The 16995-nt window shown below is 36.6% G+C and overlaps 1 protein-coding gene across 3 annotated transcripts; it reads left to right on the top strand.

The window, feature by feature from the left end:
* Positions 1 to 2884: 2884 nt before the first annotated feature.
* On the top strand, positions 2885 to 7972 carry LOC111378922 (rRNA-processing protein UTP23 homolog). 3 transcript variants are annotated; one of them, XM_023002203.1, is made up of 8 exons: positions 2885 to 3084; positions 4079 to 4174; positions 4652 to 4846; positions 5032 to 5112; positions 5313 to 5433; positions 5653 to 5949; positions 6257 to 6322; positions 7591 to 7972. In XM_023002203.1, the coding sequence occupies exons 2-8, from the start codon at positions 4164 to 4166 to the stop codon at positions 7681 to 7683; spliced, it is 864 nt and encodes a 287-aa protein (XP_022857971.1). In that variant the 5' UTR covers positions 2885 to 3084; positions 4079 to 4163; the 3' UTR covers positions 7684 to 7972. The 3 variants fall into 3 exon arrangements, with proteins under 3 accessions (XP_022857971.1, XP_022857973.1, XP_022857972.1); XM_023002205.1 differs by lacking the exon at positions 4079 to 4174 and adding an exon at positions 3227 to 3419; XM_023002204.1 differs by lacking the exon at positions 4079 to 4174.
* The last annotated feature ends 9023 nt before the right edge of the window (positions 7973 to 16995 follow it).

The raw sequence follows: 16995 nt of genomic DNA, 5'->3' as shown, positions 1-16995 counted from the left end.
TTAATAATTAATCCGTCAAATATTAAAAATTATAATGATTCTAATTATTAAATAAAACATTTTTTAATCACCTCCATTTAATTTAGAGTGTTGAAAAAAATATTTAAATGCAATTGCATATGATTTTATTGCACTGGGTGGTGTCCATTTTATTTATATGACATGTGATAAATATTAAACATTCATCCATCCATAAAGCATTAAAACAATAATTAAATGAATAATAATCACTAATGGCCCATCCTAAGAATTTAAATTACAAAATGGATATAAGTATTACATTGGGCTTCATTGCAGCTAGATTTTTTCAATCTTCTTGTAGTCCATCCCATGTAATGTCCAAAATTGGGTCAATTTATTTTTTAGGCTCAATTCTTAAAATCAACAAGGCCATTTTCTAACAAGATTGGTCCAAGTCTCAAAGAAAAGCCCAAAAATTCCAAATTAACCTAGTTTTCAAAACCCTAGCAAGAAAACACACACAACACCATTTTCACATAGCGTCAGTGGGCGGCCATTCAACAGCCGCTGCTGCCTCACAAGGTAGCAGCTGTCTGCCGTGATCGGCGGCCATGGCAACTACCATTGCTCCAATTATGATTGTCGCCGCGCGCTGCCTAGCCTAGGTATTTTCTGGGTTTTCGTTCATTTTGTTGTCCTCCTTCTCCCATTTGCATTTGTTCAACCAAAAACCAACAACAAAACATCTCTTCTTTTCAATATACAAGCGTAAAAAATGAAGGAAAAAAATATAAGAACCTTGTGTCCTATGGCATACATCATTTTTAGAGAGAAATAACAACAACAAATGTATTATACTGGGGAAAATGAAAAATCTAGGCCAAAAGTGATTGTAAATATATCAACAATAACTTTAAACATTTAAAGCATAAACATGTCAAATTAAATAACTTAACACCACCCAACTAAAAAAATGCATTTTATACTTTGATTTAAAGATCTTAATCCTACTCAAGGCTTACAATTACCTCGACTCTAATACTATTTGTTGGTTGACGGATTTAATCATCAGAATAGGAAATTAATTTTCCTTTGAAGATTAAAACCATGATAATAAGGATTTGTGGTAAACTTAAGATCATTGGATTATAAAATCCTTACACATAGATATGGAAGATGATAACCTCTGAAGGAGCTTTTAATGGCCTAGTCAAATGCTCCATCATTTAGATCTTCTCCCTTTTTCTTCTCAAGGTGTATTCTCTTTCGAAAAAAATAAAAAGTGGCTAACCCTAAATCTTGTAGAGTATACGCCCATAAGGGATATATTTATAATGGCCTAGTCAAATGCTCCATTGTTTAGATCTTCTCCCCTTTTCTCCTCTAGGTGTATTCTCTTTTGGAAAAATAAAATGTGGCTAACCCTAAATCTTGTAGAGTATATGCCCATAAGGGACATATTTATAGTGCTCAATTAGGGTTTTGAAAATTGCACAAATTTTTTTTTTGACTTTATTGTAGTAGATCAATTAAGTCACATACCTTTAATTGGAGTTAAAAGAGGGACTTAACCGAGCTCATGTGATCCAAGCTCCAGTAGATGTTTTTGATTGGGTCAACTAATGATCAATTGAGATACATCTATTAATCCCTGCTTATTCTATCAAAAAATCTAGATTGCACTCTCGAGTCGAGTGATAGTTATAGAAGCGTATTATGTTCCAATAATAATATCCTCTTATTATTGTCTGACAAGTCAATCCTCATTTGTCGCCAATATGTTGAAAATGACAAAATGATCCTTTTGCTCTTCAACATGTATTACCCTCTAAGTTTCCTTTTTATACGTCAAATTCATTGTGATCAAATCACATTTTAAAGTCCAACGATCTCATCTTCAAACTACTGAGCTCAGGTTCAATTTGCCCAGGAATATACCTTAGAGTTACAATCGTCTCGTCTCAATGATTAATGAATTCCACTATCGTAAGTATTTGATCTCTAATTGTTTCAGCCCGATTCCCAAAGCACTGAGAGCGATCTTCTATTTAAGACTTCACTTCTTGGTACCTCAAAAAACTTGAAATAGGAATCAAAGCTACATTACGCGCTCAGGATTTATGTGACTTTTTTGATAATCTAGTAGAGTTTCATTTCGAATGGTCACAAATAAGTCATCTACGCGGTCCTGTTCAATATGCATCGAAACATATTATTGTTCTTATTATAGGATATAAATAAATCTTAATAAGAAAAATGCAATCTTATCAACATAAAACGTCCAACTTTATGTACTGATTGTAAACGACATAATTTTGATCACATCACGAAATGTGTCTTACTATACCCGAACTATCGAGTATACAATTTGTGACACCATTGAGTATACAATTTGTGATATCCTATATGATTATGGAACTTTAGACAATCGCTTCAAATTATAACACGTAAATGAACAAACGTCAATTGATAATGTGATTTTATAGAACACTACTCGAAAAAAGGGCATTAAACTAACTCAAACTGGTGCAAATTGATAAAATGCAGCTGTATATTAACAAAAAATCTAATCTGAAAGATGACTGCTTCTTGACAATTAGGAAACCGACTTTACTCGGGGCCGTGGTCCCAGCCTTCTTATTCTCACTTTATGATGAAAATCAGAAAACAAAATTGCTATCCAGCAGTGCTGCGCACTGTTAAAATTCAAAACAGTTCTAGATTCTGGGATATATGCAGTGAATATGAATTTTAGAATACTAATCCAGAGCGTTCATCAATTTGGATTTGAAATCCCATATAATCAGCTACAATGCATTGATTGGGACTGTGATAAAAGCCCAATTTGTTTCTCTTAGAAACGGCCCAAAGGAGAGAGGCCCAAACATTTGAAATCCAATCCACTCACTTCACCATTCACCCAAAGAGTTTGAACTCCACTTCTTCAAACCCCTCGCTCAAAATCTGTCGGCCTCGCCCAGTCGCCCTTTGTCTGCCGGTAACTGCTCTTCATCACCGCCCTGTGGCCTGCTCTCCGTCACCGCCACTGGCCACTGCGCCACCGGCCGATTCCCTGCTGACTCCTGGTTCACACGGCGGTTTTGTTTTTCCAAACTGCTAAAGGTAAAATCCTAGTCCCTAACCTTCTGATTTTTTGAATCTTCAAAAAACTTGATGTGTAGTTGCTTTTATTCCATTTTTCTTGTCTGATTGTTTGATATAATATGGCTTCCAGCTTCTGACTGCTTGAAATATTTGTTGATAGCTGAAATTGAAGGCTTCTGAAATTGAGGTTTACTGTTTGAAAATGAGTTGCTGGGGATTGAGTTGGGCGTGTACTGGGCAGTGAGTTGCTTGGTGTTGGGGATTATGTTGTTGGGACTGAGTTTCTGGCTGAGGAAAGTTGAGCCACTTGAGTTGGGGATTGAGTTGCTGGCTGAGGATTGAGTTGCTTGATGGTGGGGAATATTATTTAGCCAATTTATGCTTAAACATTCCCTTCAGTTCCTGCTTTACTAATTGCCTTTATTCTATTTGTATTGAGTTTGTTTTAATAATACAACTGGACAAATACGTTAAATATAAATCCGTGTTGTCTTGTGATGAGCAAAATATTAATGAAAGGAATGTTCAAGATAAAAGGGATGAAAATAATTTTCGAGATAAAAAGGATCTAGGATGTTAGGAATGAAAGGGATGAACTTAATGTTTGAGATGTTCTGATTGAAACTAATGCCGGGGATGTTAGGAATGAAAGACTTGAATTTGATGTTGCACAGTAGAATATCCTGGATTGAGATTTCCAATATAAAATTATGATGCTAATATCCGAGATGTGATTCGAAGTGCATGTGCAAAGCGGTCATTGTTAGTCTCGCAATTATGAAGTTTCACTGGAAGAGATTAGAATACTTAACTTGAGTTTGAGCTTGCATATATATAAAGGAAAGAAAATGGGCAAAGATGGGTCATGGCCATTGAAACTGTGGCTGAAGTATAAGGTCGGCCCAAATTAATTAACATAATTGATTATTGAGGTGAGATGGTCAATGTGTGATGTTCTTTGCCACGTGCATGTCACATAATTTATACATATAAAAGTATGGTTTGACTATAGGGAATGCGTGCTAGGCTAGAGAGAGGCATGTGTGGAGGTTGACTCGGAGGCCGCGTTTTGTGAAGAGCAGGTGCGCCTTGCTTGGATGCCAAGTAGGTATGCTTTTTGTCTAAGGAACTTAACAAAAAATCCGAACTATTTACAAACCCAACTCGTGTTTGGGCTGACCTTATATAATCTGACCCGGTCCATATGAATCTCAGGGCCGTCAACTTCGACTAACCCCTTTCTACAGCTTAGGGTTCCAAAATTCAATATTTTATTTTTAATTTTCTATTTTCTGCTGAAACTTAATTAAATATAATTTGGTAATTTTTTCTCTTTATCCTACTGTTTTTGGCTGGAAAATATGAATATAGTTTGTTTTTCCTTTTCTTGATTGATTATTCTAATGAAATCAGCAATTTAGACTATATTACTATGTTTTTTTCCTTCATTTGTAATTCTTCATGACTCTGGCAGACAATAACTGTTTGTGCACAGTTCATATACACATGGAATTATTGTCTGTTCTTCAACCTCTCTTTAATTCTAGTTTTGTGCTATTAAAATCAGTCCGTTTTATGTTATTAGAAAGATGAAGGTGAAGAAGCAAAAGCGACATCGCAGAGCTGTGAGATTTTACACAGCTTGCTTCGGTTTTAGAGAGCCCTTTAAAGTTCTTTGTGATGGAACTTTTGTATACCATCTTTTGGCGAATGGCATCATTCCAGCTGATACTGCTCTAGCTAATATCCTTGGTGCCACAGTTAAAATCTTCACTACCAGGTTAGATGGGATTTTAACTTGACCACTTGAATACTATTTGAAATTCAGAATTGCACCAGCAATGTTTCTCTGTTTATTCAAATATTCGATTGTTTGCTTCCTATCTTATGCACTTAGAAGGTTGAGCTTATTTGGAGCTAATTCTTAATTTGTTCACTTAATACATTTTCAACTTTTTGTCACAGATGTGTTCTTGCAGAGTTGAAAAGTCTTGGTGAATCGTATTCTGAATCCCTTAATGCCGCCAGTAATCTTATAACTGCAAGGTCAGCCATCTTTTCTTTCCTCTCTCAGTCTGCTGTTATTAATATGATAGTTGATGGATATATTTATGCAAATATGTCTATTTTCATTGTCTTTATCGAAAAAATACAGCAGTATACAAATTTATGCAAGTTAGGAAGCCTACTCCCACAGTTTTTAGTAGTTGAGCTGATCTATTATATGTGTGGAATCTGTTTTACAGATGTGACCATGACAAGAGAATGAGTGCAGTGGCATGCATAACTGAAGTTATTGGACAAAAGAATACTGAACATTTCTTTGTTGCAACTCAGGATGCTGAGTTAAGGAAGAAGTTGCAAGAGGTTTCTGCTGCCCTTTCCCTCCAAATATGTCAATTAGGCTTAATACTGTGACAATTTTAATTGTTCAAACATCTAGTTTCCCAGAGTGTGTGTGTGTGTTCAAGTGCATTAAGTTAAAAAGGTGTATCCCTAGTTTGGGATCTTTTCAGATTGATGTAACACTTATTGACATACATACATCCCTACTGCTCTTAATTTTTATACAACTTACGGTGGCAGATCCCTGGGGTGCCTGTAATATATGCTCTTAGAAATTCTCTCTTTCTTGAGCGACCATCAGGATTTCAACACCATTTTGCCAAGGCTGCTGAAGAAGACCGATCACATATGAATGAGTGGGAGTATAAAATATTGAAGAAAAAGAAGAAAGCAGCAATTGAAGAAGCTGCGGATGCTTCTGATGCAAATGAAAGCAATGAGTATCATATGTTAGATAGGCAGGTTGTCAAGGCAAACATTAAAAGAGAGAGAACAAATGTGAAGGATCAGGTTCAGTTCAAGCGAAAGAAAGCAAAGGTAAGATTCAATATATTGTATTTTCCTCCCTAAACTGTGTCCAAAACGTTTAATTCCTGGGGCGTGGGGACAAAGGAGGAGTGGTATACTCATTGATACCAAGTCCATATCTGTGTTGTTCATAGTCCTTATTAGCCCTTTTGTTGCTGCTATTTGTAAATGGGCGTGTTAAGTTTCTCAATGCAAGTTGGTTGTTGTATAATCGCTAAAACATATTGTAGTAATTGTTGTACTTGTACACACATGACACACCTCCGCAGGATGTCTCCACAAGCACAGGTTTTATTCCTCTTTTTGTGCATTGCAGGGTCCGAACCCTCTATCATGCAAGAAGAAGAAGACAGATGGGAACAAAAATGCTTCTTCAGTAAAGGTTTGTCAGTGTTAATGGGTTTTTCTATAGTAAATATTTATCCTGCCTTTGAACATTTGCCGCAAACTTAAGATGTACTCAAGAGTTATGCTATTACTTGGAAAATGGGACATATTTATAATCAACCAAATTTTATGAGGCAATTCAGAAGAATTTCCATTAGTTGTTAGGAAACTTGATTGACATGATTAGGGTTTTCCTCATATCATCTTAGATTCTTAATAAACTGTAGGGTCTGAATGCTAGTTATTGGTCTAGATATTTGGGGTGTCATATCAGAAAACAAGGTTTGAGATGGGTATGTCCATGCACAGCCCACTCTCAGGCTCTCCCACTGCTAGAACTGCACCTGATTTGTTTTACTGAACTTCTAAAAAAGAACAACCTAGCTTATGACCTGCAAAACAGAACCACTGCTAAGTCCATCACAAAAAATAGTGATCTTTTAATTACTGGCTGACTTCCTTTTACCTTCCTAGAATAACTCGATTCTTTTGTACACTCACTGATAAAGGTATTTTTAGAGGTAGACAATTAGAAATCAGAAAAAATGTTATATGATGTCAATGGTTCACTCAAATGTAATTTCATATTGAGTATTTGACCAGTTTTTCTTATTTTTTGGGAAATAGGCAGCATAAAATAATGAATTGAAGTGGTTATCTTAATATTTACAAAAAGGTAACAGCATGCCCTGTAGACGAGCTTCTTATATTAATGCTTGCAAACTAGCAAGAGAGTTGTTGAGACTAGAAGACTAGACTTGGCCTCTGCTTGTTTGGACTAAAAAGTGGCAAAGATAAACAAGCTAATCTTTAATTTGTCTGGTTGTGGGTGGGATAGGTGGAGGTAAAGTGGATTGGTGGATGGATGACCCCCCTCTCTGCTTACTTAACTCCTACTTATCGCATGTGGGAGAACAAGTCTGCTATGAATGGACTCCTGGACTAGCCCCACAAGATTGTTATTTTGCATATCTTAGAATGTGCATCTCTAATGATTGAAACTGTGTTTTGTTGACAATAAACTGTATAATTGAATAACTTAGCAAAAGTAAGATTGCTTGTTCTTCACATGGCACTTTGAATAGTGATTCATGTGGATCTTTGTATATCCCCACTGTCTTGTTTTTGGGGTGCTCGCATGTGCACATGGGTGTCAGAGGGGAATGGGGGCCTCTACTGGTACACAACTGATCAGAAGTCATTTATTGTTCTGTATTTTTATTGCTTTTATTTGCCAGTGAGACGACGGCGATTTGATTGCAGGATAGAAAGGTTGTTGATAACACTACGAGAAACAGGAGTAGAAAACGCAAGAGGTCAAGGAAAAGCAAAAATGTCAATGAGGCAACTGTTTAATGGCATTTGGCACCACTCGTTCGTGGTATTTCTGATTTTTCCTGTTGTTGGCGGCTATTAAGTCCAAAATTTAAGGACACATGGTAAGGCTGCATTAATACGAGTAAAAAATTCTCTTGTATTACATACTTGAGGGATACTTCGGCATACATGTATACACCAGTACATTAGTTGCTTTACGTTGTGAAGTCAATTGTTTTTGTGACTGACCCTCTGCATTCTTCTGCTAATGCCGTTGTTGGATCTTCTTGTTAATCTACATGCCTGATAATATATTCAGCTCGATGTCCATTATTCTCGTTTGACTAAGGTATCTAAGTGGAATCTCTTTCTAAGAATGATTGAGTGGGCAGGGGAAAAGTAAACTGCAAGAACAAGAAAAGGGGAGAAAAAAAGCACAAATGGCATTGTTTTACTTGTACACACAGCGAATGGAAGCATAACGCACAAAATAAAAACTAAAATAGATCTAGATACATAGTACACTACAAAGTTGCTGAACCTAGTTAAGGTTACCTGCTGGAAATAAATGCCATACTAACTGGGACCCTACCACAAAGATACTTGAATGTCTTGCTTTCATTATCAATTAGATCCTATTCTAATCTGTACAAAAGAATAGCTATGAATATCTGTTTGTTATTTCGAGTTGTATGTATATTGTCTATGGAAAAGGTAAATACCCTGTTCTTATCTTTTATATTACTGCACAGAACTGCACAATGGATCTTGAAGTAATACTGCAGTAGTAAGTTCTATTAATAATCGAGTAGACAACTGATTTATTGCCATATCATGTCTTTTATGGGGATGTTTAGAATGTGAGTTGATCAGGATGAACACGATGAATGAAATTTTGTTGCATGTCTTCGTTCTTAATTTTTTCCGATGCTATTTTATCCATCACGCTATGTGCTTCGTCGTCATCAAAATTTGATGAACCATTGTAAAGGCTCTAACCAAAGCATATCGGAATAGTCTCTTCAAATAAATTGTTTTATGCATGATTCATGAGCTAGATACCTTGGATAGAACAAAAATATGGCCCTCATAAAGCTTAAAATCTTAGTGAAATCCTACACAAATGAGGGATTCTTAATTTTTTCCGATGCTATTTTATCCATCACGCTATGTGCTTCGTCGTCATCAAAATTTGATGAACCATTGTAAAGGCTCCAACCAAAGCATATCGGAATAGTCTCTTCAAATAAATTGTTTTATGCATGATTCATGAGCTAGATACCTTGGATAGAACAAAAATATGGCCCTCATAAAGCTTAAAATCTTAGTGAAATCCTACACAAATGGGGGGTGAAGTCAGTTTGCCTTCTTTCTTATGGCAATTATTGAACATTTTCAGGATTAAGATTCTTCATTTTTGGAAGTTTGGAGAACTTGTTCCTTAGGCCATAAATTGAGTACTAATTGTGCAATTTTTTATTTTTATATCTCATTAGAAAATTATACTATTGGGCCCAATTTATTGCCTGAAAATGAAGTTGGTATACAACCTTTAGAAGAGCGAGTGAATCCTCAAAATTTCATTATAATTGCACAGTTAGCGAACAAAGGAATCTGTCAAATTTTTAGATACGAGGTTTCATTAATATGATATCCAATAATACTAGGATCTTGGATTTGAGTATTGTTAAAAATTTACGTTTTCAAATATTTAACGTGGTATAATTACCAAAATTCACCAATGACCACAAAAATCGATTTAATTTAATTTCACTAGCCAAATTTTGATTATAAATATGGCTTGGAAACTATTCTCCTGGCAAAATTATCTCGAGAATTTTATGCAAATTCTCTCTCCCTCTCTAGAAATAAGCCTACGCGTTCTTTCACTTTTCTCTTATTCCACTTGTCCTTTTTCTAAAATTTACTTCTTTTGCATCAACACCAGTTTCTTTGTCATCCATTGTTTCCAACCAGATCAAGTTTTGGTCAAAAAAATGTGCACAACCAAATATCAGAATCTGTTTTCAAAAAGCTATCCCCATAAAAAAAAAAGGATCGGGATTATTACACAAATGATGTACAAAAACGAATTCTCGAAAAATCCCAGTTTTTGCGCAATTGCAAAACTCTCTTGTTCATCTGAAAATAGTTTCAGGCAACAAATAAAACAATACAATTATCTACATTTTCAATCAGATAAGGTAGACATTTTCTTTCTTCAGGCTCTCAATCCTTAAAGAAGGAATTTCCATCTCTTAGATTTTGAACAAAATATTCCGAATCAATCATTTCTCCCTCAATAAATAGCATCAAAGATTTCTGTAAGCAGAAAAAACATCAGAAAAATATATCCTAAGACCTTTAAACTGTCGAAAAATTTCATCGAATCTACTCTTTCTTACTGTAATGCAGAAGCTATAAATGGAGAAATCAAGAATTGCCACAAATACCTTGAAAAAATGATTAGTTTTTCGAAGTTAGCCTTAGGCAAAAACAAGTTACTTGTATTGGCTTCACAAAGCGCAAAAACAGGTGATTTCCTGATAATTTGATAGGCAGAAAATAGTTACTTGCCATGAAGTTTATCTTCTTTGCAGGCTATTTCTGCCACTTAATCCCTTCATCTCGAATCTATGCTGTAGACTTGTCGACTCCCAGCGAAAACCATGATCTCGATTGGTCACATGGATACCTCGGCATGGCCTGGGAATCATGTAGCCTTTAAGATACTGAAATTCCTGCCTAGAGAAGGCACAGCATGCCACTAGATGTTGAACACTGATCTTGTATGGATTGCCGATGATTAGATTGCATGAAGTTAGATTGTGGGTACTCGACCTACAACAATGAGTTGACGTAGTTCTTGAGCAGTAGAGGAAACTCAATCACCATAGTTCTAAACTAAGATTGTATAATTGTTTGAATTATGTAGGTTTGTAAGGGAAAGACATCTCTGCTATCATCTTTGTTGACCTCCACAAATAAATGAGCAAATGAAAAGGCTAAGAAAACAGTAGCCCAAGTTCCAACTCCACCGTATTGAAGGCAATAATATTATCATGGGCCTGCCTTCGGGGCATAGCACAGTGGTGCAAAGGACAGGAGTAAGGTTATCTCACGTCTTGCTGGCAACCGCAATGTGGGAGTTTGATTCTTAAGACATGAAATTTGATTTTTTGTACGCGCAGTGTACAGACGGCTCTTGTTCCTTGATCTGTTGAGACACATTCCGCGATTTACTTTCCTCACAAAACTCTAGAGACGGGATGGTGGGAGCCCTTAAGGTTGGGGTTCAACCTTTTTTTTTTTTTTTTTAGTTGACATTCCTGACATTTATTAATACAAACATTACATTAATCAATTCTATATATACTCCACAGATCCACTTTAAAGGCAGCAAGTGATTCGGCATAAAGGGAGTACTTCGGGTAGTCAGAGGTTTGGCCGGAGGTTCATCACAAGGCATCCTAAATTATTCCGCCCAAATGATTTGTTGTTTTTGCACGTTTTTGAGAAATGACAACCGAAGCGGTTCAGTTTTCCACACACAACCATCATCGCATTTAATGAGTAATGATGGTTGTCACAAGCGTGTTTTATGCAGTTCAGAAGAGTTGAAGTGCGTTATGCAAGCGTTCTAATATGGGCCATAGAAGGGAAAACGACAGATATGGTGGACGGTTCACATTGAAACTTGAATGAACTATTAGATGGTTCGGATCACCATCTAGCGGTGGGGATTGAATGTCTCTTCCTATAACAGGCGATAACTTTGGGCAAAAAATCACTTTTGCCTATGCTAATCACAGAATCCAAATCCTCTCTCACTCTTCACGTTCCTTCTTCCATTAAACTTTCTTGTAGTTTGCAGTCACATTTCTTTGGTGATTTGTGTTTGAACTTGTAAGTATTCCTAATTCTTTACTAATCTGATGGCTACTTCACCTTCTGTGGGGGAATTTAGATATTAGCCAGTGGCCTCTGAGATAGGAGGGACCATAAACAATACATCCAACCTTATCCAAGCCGTTAGGGCTGGGCAAAACGCACTACCTTCAAGGGGGTAGGATAGACAAGATGGGTTAGGGGCTGCTAAAATACCTTCTATTGTGATTGCTTCCCACCTAATTGACTTGAGAGAAAAAATATTGTATCTCTTACGACATTAAACTCCGAGTCCCTTCTCCTGGTGAGCGAGCCTGCTTTCCTAGGCAGAGTTGCGTCGCCACCAACGAGTTCCTCTTAAAGGGAGACGAAAGTTTCTCTTAAAGCCAGGACTTTGCCTGCCTCTTCATCTCTTTTTCCAAAGTAGTCTTGAGGTTGTACGGACTGGCTCCCACTCAGTTCGTCCCCAATGCTTGGGCCCAATTAGTGGGAACCTATTTTCTGTGGAAGGAGACCTCCCTTGGAGAAGACATATCCCTTTACATTTCCAAACCATCTTCCAACCTAGGGTTTTAGGGAAATGGAACTCCAAGAGACGGTACTCCCTTTGTCATATGACTCCTTCTTGCCATCAAAAGATAGGAGACATGGTTCTGAGTGAGGGAAAAGTGGCAGATGTGTGAAGGAGATACTGTTCCCCACGTGACAGTTCCAACTTCATTCTCAGAAGCCTGTGAGTGTTGTGTCTTTTGATGGATTTTTAATCGGATTGATATATTTGATGTAATTTTAGTTCTGACCCTCTTCCATGTTGTGCAAGGTTTGCTGATCCCTTCGAGCTGTTCGAAGTTGATTAGGGCATAGTAGAGGATATTTACCTTTGTTACCTATCTACAAGGAGTTGGATCTCTTGTTCAACTTCAGGCGATTCCTCAAGGACAAAGGAAATTAATCTTCAATTGGGATTTTTACCTAGCTCATTTACTTAGTTTCTAACTTTCCTTTGTCTTCGTTTTGCAAAAACCTTTGAGAAGATGAGGCATCCTACATTGGATATGGCCACTATCCTTGCTGCCACCTCTCTTGCCAGGGAGAAAGGGTTGAAGCCCTAATTTGTTGCGATGAAATAGGTGAGGGACCAAGTGGAGAAGATCAGCAAAGAGGCTTCTGGTCATGAGGGAGACAGGTGACCTCCCATGAAGGACAAAGTAAAAAGATAAGGTGGAGGAGGTCCCCAAGAAGAAGAAATTATCTACCACAAGAGAGGGTGGGTCCATGACCAGCCCACTGCTTCGCTCTAAAACCCCCGTGGGGAAAAAATTGATGGTAATCTCTATTGCTACGGCCAAGGGGGCTTAGAAGAGGCTATTTTTTGAGCCCCCAACGTAGGACCCTTGAAGAGGGCGAGGACTTCAAGTGGGTCCACTGCATCTGATGCAGGTCCTCGTCGTAAGCTCTCTGTCTCCCAACAGAGTGTCGAGTTGGGTCCAAAAGTTCTTTCAATGCTTCCTGCAGAGGTTCAAACTGCAACAACTACGTTTCACAAGTTCTGGATGGATCATTGGTAGTCCTTTGTGGAGACCAGTAACTGGATAGACATCTTCACCACCATGAGGAGCCAAACGAGGAGGGTGTTTGGTGCTGCCATTGAGGTGGAGTCCCTCTTTAAAAACCTTCAAAACAAAAATAAAGAATTTGCCAATAGAAGCTCCCAGGTCGACGAGGCAGCCAAGAAGGCGAAATTTGAGATGGAGTCTATGAAGAAATAGCAAGTCGAGGAGTCCATGAAGCTCGCTTCTGTATTGGTAGAAATAGAACATTTGGAAAAGGAGGTTCATTTGTCCCAAAGTAAGGTAGCTTCCATGACAAAACGGGTAGAAACTTTGAATGTCCACCAGAAGCTAGCTGCTGAGGCCTTGGGGAAGGCCAATAAAAAAATGCTAGGGAGTTGAACTCTAGAATATCAGGCCTAATGGTAAAGGTGGAGATGACAATCAAAGAAGTTGAATTTGCCGACAGTGAAGCTAAAAAATGATACATTGCTAACTTCCACCTCACTGAGACATACTAAAGTTTTGCTAAGTACTGCGGAGGTATGCCTACACTGAGATGGTGGAGTGGATCGAAGTGAACTCCCAGACCTTCAATATCTTTGAGTTAAGGATTGAGTTCTTGGGAGAGGGAGATCAAGCAAAAACTTTAGTAGAGGGTAGCCACTTGATCGAAATTGAAGATGAAGCAGCTGAAGAAGAAGTGGCTGAAGTGGCTCCCGATGCTAAGGTACCATTTGTACCTCCCCCATCTGTATAGTGATAGGGCCAAGTATTTTTTATTATTTTCTTAGTTTTTATGTAAATGACTTGGAGCCCACAGTTGTAATATTTTCATTTATGAATGAAACATATGTTTGCCACTTGCCATCTTTTACAGCATTTTCATTTATAAATTTATTGCCTTGTAGCACTTTATTTGGTTATTTGGGACTTGTTTGCAATTTGAAATTTGTACAAGTGCCGGAAGCTCGTTTTAGGACCTACCTCTTAAACAACTTTACTTAAAAGATCATTTCAGGACCTATCTTTTAGGCCCTTTTTAAATAACTTCGCTAATCAAGGGTGGTCTACTTTATGATCCACCTCGTCGTCGAATTGCCTACCCTTTTTAGCGTAAGGATAGTTCTTCTATGCAGATGTTTCTCCCTCAACTATTGTCAATGGAAGGTACTTTTTCATTATATAAAGACTTTCAATAAAGCAAACCTTTATTTGATTCAAACAATTCATACGTGAAATACATTTACATTTTCATACATTTACCTCGTCGTTAAAGTGCCTCCACTTTTCAGCATAAGGATGGTTCTTCTATGCAGATGTTTCTCCCTCAACTATTGTCAATGGAAGATACTTTTTCTTCATAGTAAAGTGTAGCAGCCGGGAAAAAAAATGTTGTATTTTGTTTAAAATAAAATTTTCTTGTAGAACTCAAATATAATTTGGGTTGTATTATTACGTCGCTACGACTCTTCTTTAAGAGTTCAAATTAAAACTTTGGTCACGATAGTAAAGTTTCTCGTACTTTTTTAAAGAATTTGCAAGGTGTCGAAATTTCTCTTAAATGACAAATTTATTTTTATATTGATTGGGTTACATTATTTTGACGACACACTTTATATTAATTGTATCTCTATTAAGTCTTTAAAATTTAGATTAGATAACCAACTGCATAGTGCCATAACCATCCCAACTTACCTTATCATTTAAACTCCATTTTCGTTAGCTATTAAAAAAAAAAAAGAAAAACTAGGCCACGTTCATCAACAAATCCACCAATTTCCATTTCCATTTTTGTATTTCAAAAGCCATAACCCCCCACTTACATTATCTTTTGAAACTTCCATTTTTTTTTTTTTTTTGGTTAACCACCAAAATATATATGTATATATTAAAAAAAAAAAAAAACTGCTGCCATTTGAATTTGGAGGTTATGCGCTTTCAACTCACAAAACCATTATACACATTTATACCCATAATTATCCAACTTACACCATTTTAAATTGTTCCCAATCGTCACCTCCATTTGAAATTCAAAACAATAACTTCTTACAACCCCTAAAGCCATTTTTTTCCTCCCAAACTATTTTACCTATACATAAATTTATTTTGTCCTTTTCTTCATAGACTTAAGGTACTTTGAATCTGAAAATTTTCTAAAGGAGAGGCTTAGAGTACACAGCATTTTTATTTTGGGCACAAAAAGGGTATTCAAACTCATGTATTCAAGGTGGGGGTGTTTTCGACACTTTTGTAAGTGATGTAAGAATTATTTGTTTTCATTTTGCATTAAACGTTTTATTGTGTTACTCATGATGGAATTACCGTTTGGTGGTTCAAATAAAATAAAGAGATTAAAGGTGACACTAATGACCAAAGTTTGAATTTGTGTTACTTATGAAGAAAGCACTGTTTGGTGGTTCACATAAGAGAGAGAGATTGACGGTGACACAAATGACCAAAGTTTGCGTTTCTGAAAATATATATTTTTACCATTTACTTAAGTGTTTTCCTATTTAATATTACTTGTAGTACTCATCCCTACTAAAATTTTTCATGTTAATTCGAGGCATGGCAGTTGTTTGGCATAGTGACAAGTGCTCGGTGATTTGAAAAGCTTTCAACTTTCTAGTAAAATTTTCATTTTGTGTAAATGTCTTATGAATACTTAGACGACACTTTTAAAATTTTTACACGTCTATTCTATCTAGTTTTATATACATTGTATGTCGACTATAATTTATGAATGTTGTATTGCATGAAGTTTAAGTATGCTACATCAAATTTCAGATTCTGTTCTTCTACTCAAAATGGCACAATTTGGGCTACAGTACATGTTTTAGAGTGAAATCAGTTGGGTTTGAAAGGTTTACGAGTCCTTTAATAGTAGTCTTTGGAATTGCCCAAAAATATTACCTAGAGAAAAAGTTATGTCCGTTTTAGTAAACTGTATAGGTTCAGATCCGGATTTTCAGTCCAGGATAGTTGAACAATATTTTCGTGTTTCAAACATTATCGCCAAAAGCCCACAATTTTTTTTATATGTTGTACAAATATGAATGTTTTAGTCTTTGTTAAAATTTCATAATTTTTAGTCAACGTTTGTTAGACTAAACATATTTTTTCTTTCCGCTGATGCGCAACTGGTACTTGCTGATTTTTCCCCCTATGTTTTTCAAAATCAAATTTTCACCATAATTGTTTTAGTCTATAAGGACAAATACTTACACTATTTTTATATATTTCAAACTCCAAAATTTTTCTCATTTGCAATTTATTTTGGTTAACATCAAAATGGTCAAACTAAAGAAAGATTGATTTTTAACGCTTCGGGTTCCGAGAGTTCGGGACGTAACAAAAGAATTTTTAATAAAGCAAACCTTTATTTGATTCAAACAATAAATACATTTACATTTTCACTGGTAGTACTTCCATAGATCCTCTGCACTCTATGGATAAGGTTGTACATTTCCATCCATTCCCTATATTTTTTAGGTTCTTAATCGAACCTCCTCCCTAATACGATAAAGGTCCTCCTAATTAGGCCCTAAGGTTTCCACTTCTAGCTCCTTAGAGGATAGGAACACCCTTCGTAGCACAGATCATTCAAGCGAAATGACTTCTTTTTGACTTTAGAGTTGTAATATCTAGTCATCTTTTACTGGTAGACAGCCAATTTTATTTGGAATTCATCCCTTCTTTCTTCAAGAAGGTCTAACCCGTACATTCTTAATTCCTCATTAGATATTTCGTGTATGTGAAGTGGAGATGGTAGGGATGGCAATCGGGCTCTCGGGCTCGATAGACCCGAGCCCCATTTTGGGGACACGGGGTTTGCCTGAGCCGGCCCGTGAGCTCGCGAGCTTTTAAAAAAAAAAAAAAAATTTAAATTTGAGGGGGCCTTAAAAGGCAG

Source organism: Olea europaea, unplaced genomic scaffold, assembly GCF_002742605.1.
Source record: "Olea europaea var. sylvestris unplaced genomic scaffold, O_europaea_v1 scaffold190, whole genome shotgun sequence".
NCBI lineage: Eukaryota > Viridiplantae > Streptophyta > Magnoliopsida > Lamiales > Oleaceae > Olea > Olea europaea.
This window is presented reverse-complemented; position numbering and strand designations above follow the sequence as displayed.